Source organism: Nerophis lumbriciformis, linkage group LG11 (assembly GCF_033978685.3).
Source record: "Nerophis lumbriciformis linkage group LG11, RoL_Nlum_v2.1, whole genome shotgun sequence".
Classification (NCBI taxonomy): Eukaryota; Metazoa; Chordata; class Actinopteri; order Syngnathiformes; family Syngnathidae; genus Nerophis; species Nerophis lumbriciformis.
Window position 1 is genome coordinate 52,757,565 of NC_084558.2, and position 18,347 is coordinate 52,775,911.

General features: G+C 33.8%; 1 protein-coding gene across 1 annotated transcript in view; it reads left to right on the forward strand.

The window, feature by feature from the left end:
* adamts6 (ADAM metallopeptidase with thrombospondin type 1 motif, 6) overlaps positions 1-18,347 on the forward strand; it is a 217,357-nt gene that overhangs the window by 149,984 nt on the left and 49,026 nt on the right. The window contains exons 15-19 of the mRNA XM_061966341.1: positions 5,816-5,918; positions 5,992-6,125; positions 10,607-10,730; positions 14,038-14,118; positions 14,491-14,654. Coding sequence (XP_061822325.1) covers positions 5,816-5,918; positions 5,992-6,125; positions 10,607-10,730; positions 14,038-14,118; positions 14,491-14,654 — 606 coding nt within the window. The remainder of the gene's footprint in view (positions 1-5,815; positions 5,919-5,991; positions 6,126-10,606; positions 10,731-14,037; positions 14,119-14,490; positions 14,655-18,347) is intronic.

Genomic DNA, 18,347 nt, shown 5'->3' on the forward strand with positions numbered 1-18,347 from the left:
CATTTTGAGGTGAAATTATTGCAACTTACCATTTTTTTTTACATTTTAGTTTTTTTAAAAAAATGTACTAATAAAATGCATAAAAAAATTACGTAATAATACTATCCAGTGTTAGAAGCGGCCCTCTGGGGCCAAACATAACTGCCATGTGGCCCTCAGTGAAAAGGACTCTGAGTTAGTGTGAGGCCACGTCAAATCCTGTCTGCTTAGACCAGGTCAAGTCCAGTCAGATGAGGTCAGGCCAGGTGAGGTCAGTTAATACCCCCTGCTGTGCTGGACCACCGACTCTGCTGCTTTTGTTTTTCAGGTGTCAAAACTTTACTGTAAAATTGCAGTTTTTAAAAAAATTTACAGTAAAAAAAAACAAATGTACATTTTACAGTAAAATTCTGGCAATTGAGCTGCCAGTTTTTTGTTTTGTTTTTTTCAGGTGCCAAAATCTTACTGTAAAATTGCAGTTTTTTTTAATTTACAGTAAAAAAAAAATTACATTTTACAGTAAAAATTCTGGCAACTGAGCTGCCAGTTTTTAGTTTTTTGTTTTTCAGGTGCCAAAATTTTACTGAAAATGTAAAATTTTTTTAATTTACAGTATAAAAAAAAGAAGTAAATTTTACAGTAAAATTCTGGCAACTGAGCTGCCAGTTTTTTTGTTTTTTTTCCAGGGGCCAAAATTTTACTGTAAAATTGCAGATTTTTTTTATTTATGGAAAAATTAAAAAAAATGTAAATTTTACAGTATTGAGCTGCCATTTTTGGGTTTTTTTTCAGGTGACAAAATTTTACAGTTAAAAATAAAAATTTTGCAGTAAATTTCTGGCAACTTAATTGCCAGTTTTTTTGTTTTTCAGGTGCCAAAATTTTACTAAAAATGTACATTTTTTTAAATTTACAGTATAAAAAAAAGAAGTAAATTTTACAGTAAAATTCTGGCAACTGAGCTGCCAGTTTTTTTGTTTTTTTTCCAGGGGCCAAAATTTTACTGTAAAATTGCAGAATTTTTTTATTTATGGAAAAATAAAAAAAATGTAAATTTTACAGTATTGAGCTGCCATTTTTGGTTTTTTTTTCAGGTGACAAAATTTTAGTGTCAAATTGCAGTTTTTTTTAATTTACAGTTAAAAATAAAAATTTTGCATTAAATTTCTGGCAACTGAATTGCCAGTTTTTTGTTTGTTTTTCAGGTGCCAAAATTTTACTGTGAAATTGCATTTTTTTTTTAAATTTACAGTGAAAAAACAGAAGAAGTACATTTTACAGTAAAATTCTGGCAACTGAGCTGCCAGTTTGTTTTTTGTTTTTTTTCAGGTGCCAAAATGTTACTGTATAATTGCCGTTTTTTTAATTTACAGTAAAAAAAACAAACAAAAGTACATTTTACAGTAAAATTCTGAGCTGCCTTTTTTAACCATAAAAACAGCAGTACTGTTTTTCCATTTACAGTAATATACACTACATTTTGAGGTGAAATTATTGCAACTTACCATTTTTTTTTACATTTTAGTTTTTTTTTTTAAATGTACTAATAAAATGCATTAAAAAATTACGTAATAATACTATCCAGTGTTAGAAGCGGCCCTCTGGGGCCAAACATAACTGCCATGTGGCCCTCAGTGAAAAGGACTTTTGACACCTCTGAGTTAGTGTGAGGCCACGTCAAATCCTGTCTGCTTAGACCAGGTCAAGTCCAGTCAGATGAGGTCAGGCCAGGTGAGGTCAGTTAATACCCCCTGCTGTGCTGGACCACCGACTCTGCTGCTTTTGTTTTTCAGGTGACAAAACTTTACTGTAAAATTGCAGTTTTTTAAAATTTACAGTAAAAAAAAACAAATGTACATTTTACAGTAAAATTCTGGCAATTGAGCTGCCAGTTTTTTTTGTTTTTTTTTCAGGTGCCAAAATCTTACTGTAAAATTGCAGTTTTTTTTAATTTACAGTAAAAAAAAAATTACATTTTACAGTAAAAATTCTGGCAACTGAGCTGCCAGTTTTTAGTTTTTTGTTTTTCAGGTGCCAAAATTTTACTGAAAATGTACATTTTTTTTAATTTACAGTATAAAAAAAAGAAGTAAATTTTACAGTAAAATTCTGGCAACTGAGCTGCCAGTTTTTTTGTTTTTTTTCCAGGGGCCAAAATTTTACTGTAAAATTGCAGATTTTTTTTATTTATGGAAAAATTAAAAAAAATGTAAATTTTACAGTATTGAGCTGCCATTTTGGGTTTTTTTTTCAGGTGACAAAATTTTACAGTTAAAAATAAAAATTTTGCAGTAAATTTCTGGCAACTTAATTGCCAGTTTTTTTGTTTTTCAGGTGCCAAAATTTTACTAAAAATGTACATTTTTTTAAATTTACAGTATAAAAAAAAGAAGTAAATTTTACAGTAAAATTCTGGCAACTGAGCTGCCAGTTTTTTTGTTTTTTTTCCAGGGGCCAAAATTTTACTGTAAAATTGCAGATTTTTTTTATTTATGGAAAAATAAAAAAAATGTAAATTTTACAGTATTGAGCTGCCATTTTTGGGTTTTTTTTCAGGTGACAAAATTTTAGTGTCAAATTGCAGTTTTTTTTAATTTACAGTTAAAAATAAAAATTTTGCATTAAATTTCTGGCAACTGAATTGCCAGTTTTTTGTTTGTTTTTCAGGTGCCAAAATTTTACTGTGAAATTGCATTTTTTTTTTAAATTTACAGTGAAAAAACAGAAGAAGTACATTTTACAGTAAAATTCTGGCAACTGAGCTGCCAGTTTGTTTTTTGTTTTTTTTCAGGTGCCAAAATGTTACTGTATAATTGCCGTTTTTTTAATTTACAGTAAAAAAAACAAACAAAAGTACATTTTACAGTAAAATTCTGAGCTGCCTTTTTTAACCATAAAAACAGCAGTACTGTTTTTCCATTTACAGTAATATACACTACATTTTGAGGTGAAATTATTGCAACTTACCATTTTTTTTTACATTTTAGTTTTTTTTTTTAAATGTACTAATAAAATGCATTAAAAAATTACGTAATAATACTATCCAGTGTTAGAAGCGGCCCTCTGGGGCCAAACATAACTGCCATGTGGCCCTCAGTGAAAAGGACTTTTGACACCTCTGAGTTAGTGTGAGGCCACGTCAAATCCTGTCTGCTTAGACCAGGTCAAGTCCAGTCAGATGAGGTCAGGCCAGGTGAGGTCAGTTAATACCCCCTGCTGTGCTGGACCACCGACTCTGCTGCTTTTGTTTTTCAGGTGACAAAACTTTACTGTAAAATTGCAGTTTTTTAAAATTTACAGTAAAAAAAAACAAATGTACATTTTACAGTAAAATTCTGGCAATTGAGCTGCCAGTTTTTTTTGTTTTTTTTTCAGGTGCCAAAATCTTACTGTAAAATTGCAGTTTTTTTTAATTTACAGTAAAAAAAAAATTACATTTTACAGTAAAAATTCTGGCAACTGAGCTGCCAGTTTTTAGTTTTTTGTTTTTCAGGTGCCAAAATTTTACTGAAAATGTACATTTTTTTTAATTTACAGTATAAAAAAAAGAAGTAAATTTTACAGTAAAATTCTGGCAACTGAGCTGCCAGTTTTTTTGTTTTTTTTCCAGGGGCCAAAATTTTACTGTAAAATTGCAGATTTTTTTTATTTATGGAAAAATTAAAAAAAATGTAAATTTTACAGTATTGAGCTGCCATTTTGGGTTTTTTTTTCAGGTGACAAAATTTTACAGTTAAAAATAAAAATTTTGCAGTAAATTTCTGGCAACTTAATTGCCAGTTTTTTTGTTTTTCAGGTGCCAAAATTTTACTAAAAATGTACATTTTTTTAAATTTACAGTATAAAAAAAAGAAGTAAATTTTACAGTAAAATTCTGGCAACTGAGCTGCCAGTTTTTTTGTTTTTTTTCCAGGGGCCAAAATTTTACTGTAAAATTGCAGATTTTTTTTATTTATGGAAAAATAAAAAAAATGTAAATTTTACAGTATTGAGCTGCCATTTTTGGGTTTTTTTTCAGGTGACAAAATTTTAGTGTCAAATTGCAGTTTTTTTTAATTTACAGTTAAAAATAAAAATTTTGCATTAAATTTCTGGCAACTGAATTGCCAGTTTTTTGTTTGTTTTTCAGGTGCCAAAATTTTACTGTGAAATTGCATTTTTTTTTTAAATTTACAGTGAAAAAACAGAAGAAGTACATTTTACAGTAAAATTCTGGCAACTGAGCTGCCAGTTTGTTTTTTGTTTTTTTTCAGGTGCCAAAATGTTACTGTATAATTGCCGTTTTTTTAATTTACAGTAAAAAAAACAAACAAAAGTACATTTTACAGTAAAATTCTGAGCTGCCTTTTTTAACCATAAAAACAGCAGTACTGTTTTTCCATTTACAGTAATATACACTACATTTTGAGGTGAAATTATTGCAACTTACCATTTTTTTTTACATTTTAGTTTTTTTTTTTAAATGTACTAATAAAATGCATTAAAAAATTACGTAATAATACTATCCAGTGTTAGAAGCGGCCCTCTGGGGCCAAACATAACTGCCATGTGGCCCTCAGTGAAAAGGACTTTTGACACCTCTGAGTTAGTGTGAGGCCACGTCAAATCCTGTCTGCTTAGACCAGGTCAAGTCCAGTCAGATGAGGTCAGGCCAGGTGAGGTCAGTTAATACCCCCTGCTGTGCTGGACCACCGACTCTGCTGCTTTTGTTTTTCAGGTGACAAAACTTTACTGTAAAATTGCAGTTTTTTAAAATTTACAGTAAAAAAAAACAAATGTACATTTTACAGTAAAATTCTGGCAATTGAGCTGCCAGTTTTTTTTGTTTTTTTTTCAGGTGCCAAAATCTTACTGTAAAATTGCAGTTTTTTTTAATTTACAGTAAAAAAAAAATTACATTTTACAGTAAAATTCTGGCAACTGAGCTGCCAGTTTTTTTGTTTTTTTTCCAGGGGCCAAAATTTTACTGTAAAATTGCAGATTTTTTTTATTTATGGAAAAATTAAAAAAAATGTAAATTTTACAGTATTGAGCTGCCATTTTTGGGGTTTTTTTCAGGTGACAAAATTTTACAGTTAAAAATAAAAATTTTGCAGTAAATTTCTGGCAACTTAATTGCCAGTTTTTTTGTTTTTCAGGTGCCAAAATTTTACTAAAAATTTACTTTTTTTTAAATTTACAGTATAAAAAAAAAGAAGTAAATTTTACAGTAAAATTCTGGCAACTGAGCTGCCAGTTTTTTTGTTTTTCTTCCAGGGGCCAAAATGTTACTGTAAAATTGCAGATTTTTTTTATTTATGGAAAAATTAAAATTTTTTAAATTTTACAGTATTGAGCTGCCATTTTTGGTTTTTTTTCAGGTGCCAAAATTTTACTGTAAAATTGCATTTTTTTAAAATTTACAGTAAAAAAAATAAATAATTAAATTTTACAGTAAAATTCTGGCAACTGAGCTGCCTTTTTTTTAACCATAAAAACAGCAGTACTGTTTTTCCATTTACAGTAATATACACTACATTTTGAGGTAAAAATTATTGCAACTTACCATATTTTTTTTACATTTTAGTTTTGTTTTTTTAAATGTACTAATAAAATGCATTAAAAAAATTACGTAATAATAGTATCTAGTGTTAGAAGCGGCCCTCTGGGGCCAAACATAACTGCCATGTGGCCCTCAGTGAAAAGGACTTTTGACACCTCTGAGTTAGTGTGAGGCCACGTCAAATCCTGTCTGCTTAGACCAGGTCAAGTCCAGTCAGATGAGGTCAGGCCAGGTGAGGTCAGTTAATACCCCCTGCTGTGCCGGACCACCGACTCTGTGGTGTGTGCGTCGCAGGCCTGTGCGTCGGGATCGCGCGACTTCCGAGAGAAGCAGTGCGGCGACTTCGACAGCATGCCTTTCCGTGGGAAGTACTACAACTGGAAGCCTTACACCGGCGGTGAGTCTCTTTCCAACTCTTCTCCATTCCACACCTTTCCACGTTTGTGTACGAACAAAGTGTTGTGTCGCAGGCGGCGTCAAAGCGTGTGCCCTCAACTGCCTGGCCGAGGGCTACAACTTCTACACCGAGCGCACGCCGGCCGTGGTGGACGGCACTCGCTGTCAGGCCGACTCCCTGGACATATGCATCAACGGCGAGTGTAAGGTGAGCGCACCACACGGGTGTGGCCTTTTAGTAGGTTCCCGTTGTCAAGGGTCTTTTACAAAATGGTAACCCGAACCGTCCTTGCTTTTCAGTACAGCTCAAAGCTTGCGACCTCCCCCTGGCGTGCTAAGCCACAGGTGTCAAACTCAAGGCCCAGGGGGCCAGTTCTGGCCCGCTAAATCATTTTATGTGGCTCGCGAAAGCCTGGGAAAAATGGGTTTCAATAAAATACTTTTGAGTTTTTAAATGTTTTTTTACTAAATGCATTTATTCTTTCAAATTTGACAGAAAAAAAAAGCAAATTTTAAACTTTACTCGGTCAATAAATGTTGAAGTAGTAACATGTTGAATCGAGAAATGGTATTACGGATTTCCTGGAGTTTCGAGAAAAGCGGGAATTTTTTTTGGAAATGGTAAAAAACTTGAATAGTCTGAATGAGTTGAAATGGTTGGTGTTGGAATTTTTCAAATCGGTCGAGAAATGTTGAAGTAGTAACATGTTGAATCGGGAAATGGTATTACGGATTTCCTGGAGTTTCGGGAAAAGCGGGAATTTTTTTTTAAAATGGTAAAAAACTTGAATAGTCTGAATGAGTTGAAATGGTTGGTGTTGGAATTTTTCAAATCGGTCGAGAAATGTTGAAGTAGTAACATGTTGAATCGGGAAATGGTACTATGAAATTCCTGGAGTTTCGGGAAAAGCGGGATTTTTTTTTGAAAATGGTAAAAAACTTGAATAGTCTGAATGAGTTGAAATGGTTGGTGTTGGAATTTTTCAAATCGGTCGAGAAATGTTGAAGTAGTAACATGTTGATTCGGGAAATGGTATTACGGAATTCCTTTAGTTTCGGGAAAAGCGGGATTTTTTTTTTTAAAAATGGTAAAAAACTTGAATAGTCTGAATGAGTTGAAATGGTTGGTGTTGGAATTTTTCAAATCGGTCGAGAAATGTTGAAGTAGTAACATGTTGAATCGGGAAATGGTACTATGAAATTCCTGGAGTTTCGGGAAAAGTGGGAATTTTTTTTGAAAATGGTGAAAAACTTGGATAGTCTGAATGAGTTGAAATGGTTGGTGTTGGAATTTTTCAAATCGGTCGAGAAATGTTGAAGTCGTAACATGTTGAATCGGGAAATGGTATTACGGAAATCCTGGAGTTTCGGGAAAAGCGGGAATTTTTTTGAAAATGGTAAAAAAACTTGAATAGTCTGAGTGGGTTGAAATGGTTGGTGTTGGAATTTTTCAAATCGGTCGAGAAATGTTGAAGTAGTAACATGTTGAATCGGAAATGGTTAGAATTTTTCAAATCGGTCGAGAAATGTTGAAGTAGTAACATGTTGAATCGGGAAATGGTACTACGAAATTCCTGGAGTTTCGGGAAAAGCGGGAATTTTTTTGAAAATGGTAAAAAAAACTTGAATAGTCTGAATGGATTGAAATGGTTGGTGTTGGAATTTTTCAAATCGGTCGAGAAATGTTGAAGTAGTAACATGTTGAATCGGGAAATGGTACTATGAAATTCCTGGAGTTTCGGGAAAAGCGGGAATTTTTTTTGAAAATGGTAAAAAACTTGAATAGTCTGAATGAGTTGAAATGGTTGGTGTTGGAATTTTTCAAATCGGTTGAGAAATGTTGAAGTAGTAACATGTTGAATTGGGAAATGGTATTACGGAATTCCTGGAGTTTCGGGAAAAGCGGGAATTTTTTTGAAAATGGTAAAAAAAACTTGAATAGTCTGAATGAGTTGAAATGGTTGGTGTTGGAATTTTTCAAATCGGTCGAGAAATGTTGAAGTAGTAACATGTTGATTCGGGAAATGGTATTACGGAATTCCTTTAGTTTCGGGAAAAGCGGGATTTTTTTTTTTTTAAATGGTAAAAAACTTGAATAGTCTGAATGAGTTGAAATGGTTGGTGTTGGAATTTTTCAAATCGGTCGAGAAATGTTGAAGTAGTAACATGTTGAATCGGGAAATGGTATTACGGATTTCCTGGAGTTTCGGGAAAAGCGGGAATTTTTTTGAAAATGGTAAAAAAAACTTGAATAGTCTGAATGGATTGAAATGGTTGGTGTTGGAATTTTTCAAATCGGTCGAGAAATGTTGAAGTAGTAACATGTTGAATCGGGAAATGGTACTATGAAATTCCTGGAGTTTCGGGAAAAGCGGGAATTTTTTTTGAAAATGGTAAAAAACTTGAATAGTCTGAATGAGTTGAAATGGTTGGTGTTGGAATTTTTCAAATCGGTCAAGAAATGTTGAAGTAGTAACATGTTGAATCGGGAAATGGTATTACGGAATTCCTGGAGTTTCGGGAAAAGCGGGAATTTTTTTTGAAAATTGTAAAAAACTTGAATATTTTGAATGAGTTGAAATGGTTGGTGTTGGAATTTTTCAAATCGGTCGAGAAATGTTGAAGTAGTAACATGTTGAATCGTGAAATGGTACTATGAAATTCCTGGAGTTTCGGGAAAAGCGGGAATTTTTTTGAAAATGGTAAAAAAAAACTTGAATAGTCTGAATGAGTTGAAATGGTTGGTGTTGGAATTTTTCAAATCGGTCGAGAAATGTTGAAGTAGTAACATGTTGAATCGGGAAATAGTATTACGGAATTCCTGGAGTTTCGGGAAAAGCGGGAATTTTTTTTGAAAATGGTAAAAAACTTGAATAGTCTGAATGAGTTGAAATGGTTGGTGTTGGAATTTTTCAAATCGGTCAAGAAATGTTGAAGTAGTAACATGTTGAATCGGGAAATGGTATTACGGAATTCCTGGAGTTTCGGGAAAAGTGGGAATTTTTTTTGAAAATGGTAAAAAACTTGAATAGTCTGAATGAGTTGAAATGGTTGGTGTTGGAATTTTTCAAATTGGTTGAGAAATGTTGAAGTAGTAACATGTTGAATCGGGAAATGGTATTACGGAATTCCTGGAGTTTCGGGAAAAGTGGGAATTTTTTTTGAAAATGGTATAAAACTTGAGTAGTCTGAGTGAGTTGAAATGGTTGGTGTTGGAATTTTTCAAATCGGTCGAGAAATGTTGAAGTAGTAACATGTTGAATCGGGAAACAGTATTACGGAATTACTGGAGTTTCGGGAAAAGCGGGAATTTTTTTTTTGAAAATGGTAAAAAACTTGAATAGTTTGAATGAGTTGAAATGGTTGGTGTTGGAATTTTTCAAATCGGTCGAGAAATGTTGAAGTCGTAACATGTTGAATCGGGAAATGGTATTACGGAATTCCTGGAGTTTCAGGAAAAGCGGGAATCTTTTTGAAAATGGTATAAAACTTGAGTAGTCTGAGTGAGTTGAAATGGTTGGTGTTGGAATTTTTCAAATCGGTTGAGAAATGTTGAAGTAGTAACATGTTGAATCGGGAAATGGTATTACGGATTTCCTGGAGTTTTGGGAAAAGTGGGAATTTTTTTTGAAAATGGTAAAAAAACTTGAATAGTCTGAGTGAGTTCAAATGGTTGGTGTTGGAATTTTTCAAATCGGTCAAGAAATGTTGAAGTAGTAACATGTTGAATCGGGAAATGGTACTACGAAATTCCTGGAGTTTCGGGAAAAGCGGGAATTTTTTTGAAAATGGTAAAAAAAACTTGAATAGTCTGAATGGATTGAAATGGTTGGTGTTGGAATTTTTCAAATTGGTCGAGAAATGTTGAAGTAGTAACATGTTGAATCGGGAAATGGTACTATGAAATTCCTGGAGTTTCGGGAAAAGTGGGAATTTTTTTTGAAAATGGTGAAAAACTTGGATAGTCTGAATGAGTTGAAATGGTTGGTGTTGGAATAAAAAAAAAAAAAAGGTTTTTTAAGCCTTTTTTAAAAGCATCCACAGTCTGTGGTGCCCTCAGGTGGTCAGGGAGAACGTTTCACAGACTGGCAGTGGCGGAGCAGAAAGCCCGGTCTCCCGTTGTTCGGAGCTTTGTCCTCGGAGGTTGGAGGAGGTTAGTCTGTCCGGAGCGGAGGTGTCGTGTGGAGGATTTGGGGGTGAGCAGTTCTTTGAGGTAGCGGGGGGGCATTTCCATGGAGGCACTGGTGGGTTAGTAGGGAGACTTTGTATTCAATAAGGAAGCCAGTGAAGGGATTTTCATTAATAAGGACATTATCTATATCGTGCATGCCTCGTTTTTACTGTCAACTTCTTCCCGCTACTTTACAAAAATGTTTTCTTTTTTATTCCAACTTTTTGTGTTTTTTTTGGTAATAGTAGTTTTACAATGTGTAGTTTTTAAACGTTCACCGTGGACCGTAAATGGCCCTGGGGCTGCAGTTTGGACACCCCTGCTGTCCAACATGGTATCAACACACTTTCTTTGCTGTAATTTGTGATATGTTCACACTGCGGGGGTCGGATGTCCAATTTGAATTTTTGGTGCCGTGACCCGGATTAGGAAGTATGTGTACACGTTGCTGTTACCATGCTAACGTTTTCTGAGTTACCAACCAATGTGAACTTACCTGTCAAATGTGATTGTTTCAGCACGTGGGCTGTGACAACGTCCTGGCGTCCGACGCCAAGGAGGACCGGTGTCGGGTGTGCGGTGGTGACGGCAGCACCTGCGAGGCCACCGAGGGATTCTTCAACGAGTCTCTGCCTCGAGGAGGTGAAGCGCTTTTTTGGGGGTGGGGGTCTGGTCTTTGGTCTTTGGCACCACACAGAAACATATTTGTCCTTCTAAGGTAGTGAATTATATTTATATAGCGCTTTTCTCCAGTGACTCAAAGCGCTTGACATAGTGAAACCCATTATCTAAGTTACATTTAAACCAGTGTGGGTATAGTATCTTGCCCAAGGACACAACGGCAGTGACTATGATGGCGGAAGTGGGGATCGAATCTGGAACTCTCAAGTTGCTGGCACGGCCGCTCTACCAACCGAGCCACACCGCCCCAATATATGGTTTATATGATGTGGGAATTGGTAAATACTCCACTTTACATCAGGCGTGCGCTTACAAATGAATAAAATAATATTCTAAAAAATATATAACACAATAAAATAATATTCTAATAAATATATAACACAAAAAATAATATTCTAATAAATATATAACTATACAATAATATTCTAATAAATATATAACATAATAAAATAATATTCAAATAAATATATAACATAATAAAATAATATTCTAATAAATATATAACACAATAAAATAATATTCTAATAAATATACAACACCATAAAATAATATTCTAATAAATATATAACACAATAAAATAATATTCTAATACATTTATAACACAATAAAATAGTATTCTAATAAATATATAACACAATAAAATAATATTCTAATAAATATATAACAATAAAATAATATTCTGATAAATATATAACATAATAAAATAATATTCTAATAAATATATAACATAATAAAATAATATAATAAATATATAACATAATAAAATAATATTCTAATAAATATATAACACCATAAAATAATATTCTAATAAATATATAACACAATAAAATAATATTATAATAAATTTATAACACAATAAAATAATATTCTAATAAATATATAACTATACAATAATATTCTAATAAATATATAACATAATAAAATAATATTCTAATAAATATATAACTATACAATAATATTCTAATAAATATATAACATAATAAAATAATATTCAAATAAATATATAACATAATAAAATAATATTCTAATAAATATACAACACAATAAAATAATATTCTAATAAATATATAACCATACAATAATATTCTAATAAATATATAACATAATAAAATAATATTCAAATAAATATATAACATAATAAAATAATATTCTAATAAATATATAACACAATAAAATAATATTCTAATAAATATATAACACCATAAAATAATATTCTAATAAATATATAACACAATAAAATAATATTCTAATAAATTTATAACACAATAAAATAGTATTCTAATAAATATATAACACAATAAAATAATATTCTAATAAATATATAACATAATAAAATACTATTCTAATAAATATATAACATAATAAAATAATATAATAAATATATAACATAATAAAATAATATAATAAATATATAACATAATAAAATAATATTCTAATAAATATATAACACAATAAAATAATATTCTAATAAATATATAACACTATAAAATAATATTCTAATAAATATATAACATAATAAAATAATATTATAATGAATATATAACACAATAAAATAATATTCTAATAATACATAACATATTAAAATAATATTCTAATAAATATATAATAAAATAATATTCTAATAAATATATAACACTATAAAATAATATTCTAATAAATATATAACATAATAAAATAATATTCTAATAAATATATAACTATACAATAATATTCTAATAAATATATAACATAATAAAATAATATTCAAATAAATATATAACATAATAAAATAATATTCTAATAAATATATAACACAATAAAATAATATTCTAATAAATATATAACACCATAAAATAATATTCTAATAAATATATAACACAATAAAATAATATTATAATAAATATATAACACCATAAAAAAATATTCTAATAAATATATAACACAATAAAATAATATTCTAATAAATTTATAACACAATAAAATAGTATTCTAATAAATATATAACACAATAAAATAATATTCTAATAAATATATAACAATAAAATAATATTCTGATAAATATATAACATAATAAAATAATATTCTAATAAATATATAACATAATAAAATAATATAATAAATATATAACATAATAAAATAATATTCTAATAAATATATAACACAATAAAATAATATTCTAATAAATATATAACACTATAAAATAATATTCTAATAAATATATAACATAATAAAATAATATTATAATGAATATATAACACAATAAAATAATATTCTAATAATACATAACATATTAAAATAATATTCTAATAAATATATAATAAAATAATATTCTAATAAATATATAACATAAAATAATATTCTAATAATATATAACATGATAAAATAATATTCTAATAAATATATAACATAATAAAATAATATTCTAATAAATATATAACATAATAAAATAGTATTCTAATAAATATATAACACAATCAAATAATATTCTAATAAATATATAACATAATAAAATAATAAAACAAAAACAATGGGCCCTGCGATGAGGTGGCGACTTGTCCAGGGTGTACCCCGCCTTCCGCCCGATTGTAGCTGAGATAGGCTCCAGCGCCCCCCGCGACCCCTAAGGGAATAAGCGGTAGAAAATGGATGGATGGATGGAATAAAATAATATTACCAAAATATTTTTATCTATTTGTAAATAAGTAGCCATTTATAGGGGACCGTGAGCCATAAACTGGGGGTCGGCAAAATGATTTATGCAATAAATAGTACAAATAGCAGATCATATTTTTAATCCTTGGGAGATGTCCTCTCCTGTGGGGGGTCAATGGTCCCAAAAAGTTTGAGGACCGCCGACTTAAACAAATGGAAACTCACGACGAGGCAATAAAAAAAAAAAAAAAATAATAATACAAAATAAATTCTAAAAATAATAAATGTAAAAAACATAAATTTGAAAACACGTACACCAATTACTACTAATTGTAATTATTAATATTTTCAATTGCAATGAAGTATCCAATAAAGCAGGGGGTGTCTAAAAAAAATCAAAGGGTCCATTTTGTTCTGTAACAAGGCTGATAAAAAAACCTTGCGTTATTATCATCAACATTTCAGCCTTTTCGCTTTACATTGTGACGTTTTGCGTTGGCGTTCCCATTTAGGAACGCTAACATAAGGTAGGACCGGTCCAGGTTCTAAAAATACTGAGTGTGCCCGTCGTGTCCTCCATTCCAACCTTCTTTTTGACATTTTCCGCGACTTGAAAGTAACAGCAGGTGTCTCGCAGGCTACATGGAGGTGGTCCACATCCCCAAAGGTTCCGTCCACATCGAGGTCCGAGAGGTCACCGTCTCCAAGAATTACATCGGTGAGTTGGAATACTTTTGTAATACTTTTGTAATACGGCGCCGGATGTGCCAAAGGCGCTATGTCGGAGTCGTAAACACGTGTACGGGAGTCCGGGAGCAAGCCAGCCGGCGTCTGGACGCCGCTGGATGTTTTTTTTACACGAGTGTTGTGCTTGGAGACGCAGCTTTGTTTTGACGACCTGGCAGGACGGCGTTCGCCAGATTAGTCGGGGCTTTCACCTGAAGGCTCCTGAGTTAGACGCCAGTACGTGTCGCCGCACGTGAGCGTAGGACCAGCCCGTGACATCACGCCCTGTGATTGTCTCCACCTGCTGCTCCTTCTCAGCCTCTCTTTTTTCCCCCGTCTTCTCTTTTTGTCTCTGATGGCGCAGCTCTGAAGTCCGAAGAGGACGATTATTACATCAACGGCGCTTGGACCATCGACTGGCCGAGGAAGTTCGACGTCGCCGGCACCGCCTTCCACTACAGGAGGCCCTCGGACGAGCCCGAGTACTTGGAGGCTCTCGGGGCCACCACAGAGAACCTGGTTGTCATGGTAACGCAACACTTTTCTTTGCTGTATTTTCAAAAAAAGATCACACTGCAGGGTAGGAAGTCCAATTTGGATTTTTGGTGCCGTGACCCGGATGAGAGTTAGTTTCAGCGTGTCCTAGAGGCCAGCCAGTAGAGATGTATATATCGTTACGATTTTATCGATACCAATATTGATATTCCTTCTCGATCAGTCCTCTAATCAGTACTGTATGTGATCACACTGCAGGGTAGGAAGTCCAATTTGGATTTTTGGTGCCGTGACCCGGATGAGAGTTAGTTTCAGCGTGTCCTATAGGCCAGCCAGTAGGGATGTATATATCGTTACGATTTTATCGATACCAATATTGATATTCCTTCTCGATCAGTACTCTAATCAGTACTGTATGTGATCACTCTGCGGGGTAGGATGTCCAATTTTGATTTTTGGTGCCGTGACCCGGATGAGAGTTAGTTTCAGCGTGTCCTAGAGGCCAGCCAGTAGAGATGTATATATCATTGCGATTTTATCAATACCAATATTGATATTCCTTCTCGATCAGTCCTCTAATCAGTACTGTATGTGATCACACTGCAGGGTAGGAAGTCCAATTTGGATTTTTGGTGCCGTGACCCGGATGAGAGTAAGTTTCAGCGTGACCTAGAGGCCAGCCAGTAGGGATGTATATATCGTTACGATTTTATCGATACCAATATTGATATTCCTTCTCGATCGGTACTCTAATCAGTACTGTATGTGATCACTCTGCGAGGTAGGATGTCCAATTTTGATTTTTGGTGCCGTGACCCGGATGAGAGTAAGTTTCAGCGTGACCTAGAGGCCAGCCAGTAGGGATGTATATATCGTTACGATTTTTTCGATACCAATATTGATATTCCTTCTCGATCAGTCCTCTAATCAGTACTGTATGTGATCACACTGCAGGGTAGGAAGTCCAATTTGGATTTTTGGTGCCGTGACCCGGATGAGAGTAAGTTTCAGCGTGACCTAGAGGCCAGCCAGTAGGGATGTATATATCGTTACGATTTTATCGATACCAATATTGATATTCCTTCTCGATCGGTACTCTAATCAGTACTGTATGTGATCACTCTGCGAGGTAGGATGTCCAATTTTGATTTTTGGTGCCGTGACCCGGATGAGAGTTAGTTTCAGCGTGTCCTAGAGGCCAGCCAGTAGAGATGTATATATCGTTGCGATTTTATCGATACCAATATTGATATTCCTTCTCGATCAGTCCTCTAATCAGTACTGTATGTGATCACACTGCAGGGTAGGAAGTCCAATTTGGATTTTTGGTGCCGTGACCCGGATGAGAGTAAGTTTCAGCGTGTCCTAGAGGCCAGCCAGTAGAGATGTATATATCGTTGCGATTTTATCAATACCAATATTGATATTCCTTCTCGATCAGTCCTCTAATCAGTACTGTATGTGATCACACTGCAGGGTAGGAAGTCCAATTTGGATTTTTGGTGCCGTGACCCGGATGAGAGTAAGTTTCAGCGTGACCTAGAGGCCAGCCAGTAGGGATGTATATATCGTTACGATTTTATCGATACCAATATTGATATTCCTTCTCGATCGGTACTCTAATCAGTACTGTATGTGATCACTCTGCGAGGTAGGATGTCCAATTTTGATTTTTGGTGCCGTGACCCGGATGAGAGTAAGTTTCAGCGTGACCTAGAGGCCAGCCAGTAGGGATGTATATATCGTTACGATTTTATCGATACCAATATTGATATTCCTTCTCGATCAGTCCTCTAATCAGTACTGTATGTGATCACACTGCAGGGTAGGAAGTCCAATTTGGATTTTTGGTGCCGTGACCCGGATGAGAGTAAGTTTCAGCGTGACCTAGAGGCCAGCCAGTAGGGATGTATATATCGTTACGATTTTATCGATACCAATATTGATATTCCTTCTCGATCAGTACTCTAATCAGTACTGTATGTGATCACACTGCAGGGTAGGAAGTCCAATTTGGATTTTTGGTGCCGTGACCCGGATGAGAGTTAGGTTCAGCATGTCCTAGAGGCCAGCCAGTAGGGATGTATAGCGGTAGGATTTTATTGATACCGATACCAATATTGATATTCCTTCTCGACGCTGGTATTCATTAATTCTATTTGTGATTTGTGTTAATAAAGATGTGAAAAAGTGCATTTTTTATTAGCATTTTTATTAGGTTGTGTATCAGCAACATAGTAACACAACACTCTTTCTTTGCTGTAATTTTGAAAACGTTCAGACTGCGGGGTAGCATGTCCAATTGGGATTTTTGGTGACGTGACCCGGATGAGAGTTAGGTTCAGCGTGTCCTAGAGGCCAGCCAGTAGGGATGTATATATCGTTACGATTTTATCGATATTCCTCCTCGATCGGTACTCTAATCAGTACTGTATGTGATCGCTCTGCGGGGTAGGATGTCCAATTGGGATTTTTGGTGCCGTGACCTGGATAAGATTGAGGTTTAGGGGGAGTGAGTGAAACGGAGGCCAGCCATTGAGGATGTATATCGTTACGATTGTACCAATAACAATATTGATATTTCTTCTCGATCGGTACTCTAATCAGCACAACACTCTTTCTTTGCTGTAATTTTGAAAACGTTCAGACTGCGGGGTAGCATGTCCAATTGGGATTTTTGGTGACGTGACCCGGATGAGATTGAGGTTCAGGAAGGGGTGAGTGGAACCGAGGCCAGCCGGTAGGGATGTATATCGTTATCATTTTATCGATACCAATATTGATATTGCTTCTCGATCGGTACTCTAATCAGTACTATATGTGATACGTTCACACTGCGGGGTAGGATGTCCAATTGGGATTTTTGGTGCCGTGACCCGGATGAGAGTGCGGTTTAGGGGGGTGAGTGGTACAGAGGCCTGCCAGTGGGGATATATATCGTTAGGATTTTATCGATACCAATATTGATATTCCTTCTCATCGGTACTCTAATCGGAACTGAATATAATTTGTGTAATTAAAAATGTTTAAAAGATTATATTTTTATTAGCACAATAGGTCGTGTACCAGCAACATGATAACACAACACTTTATTTGCTGTAATTTCGATTACGATCACACTGCGGGGTGGGATGTCCAATTTGGATTTTTGGTGCCGTGACCCGGATGAGAGTGCGGTTTAGTGTGTCCTAGAGGGCAGCCAGTAGGGATGTATATCGTTATAATTTTATTGATACTAAAATTGATATTCCTTCTCGATCGGCACTCTAATCTATTGGTGCCGTGACCCGGATGAGGAAGTATGTTTACACGTTACCATGCGAACATTTTCTGCTAGCAATTTAGCAACTTTTATGGGTTTAAACCTAAAAAATCTTGGATTTTCATGCTTGGCGCCATCTTGTAAGCATGCTAACTGTTCCCTTGCTAACATGCTAACATAAAAATGCAAAAAATTTTCACATAATTTTTTTTTTTTTGCCATTCAACCCGGGGCCAGAGGCTCGTAGCACGGATCGCCGGCCCATCAAAATCTCCGTGGGATGGTTTGTTTATTTGTTGTTGTGTTGAAGTTTGAAAAAGGAAGTGAACACATGTGTTAGAAGTTATTTCTAGAAGGAAAAGGAGTAGGATTGAATAAGCTTTTCTTCTTCCTATTCCTTTTCAGACATGTTAGAATGTCAAACATTTTTCGAAACACCTTGTTTTTGTGGTTTTGTCTCTTCT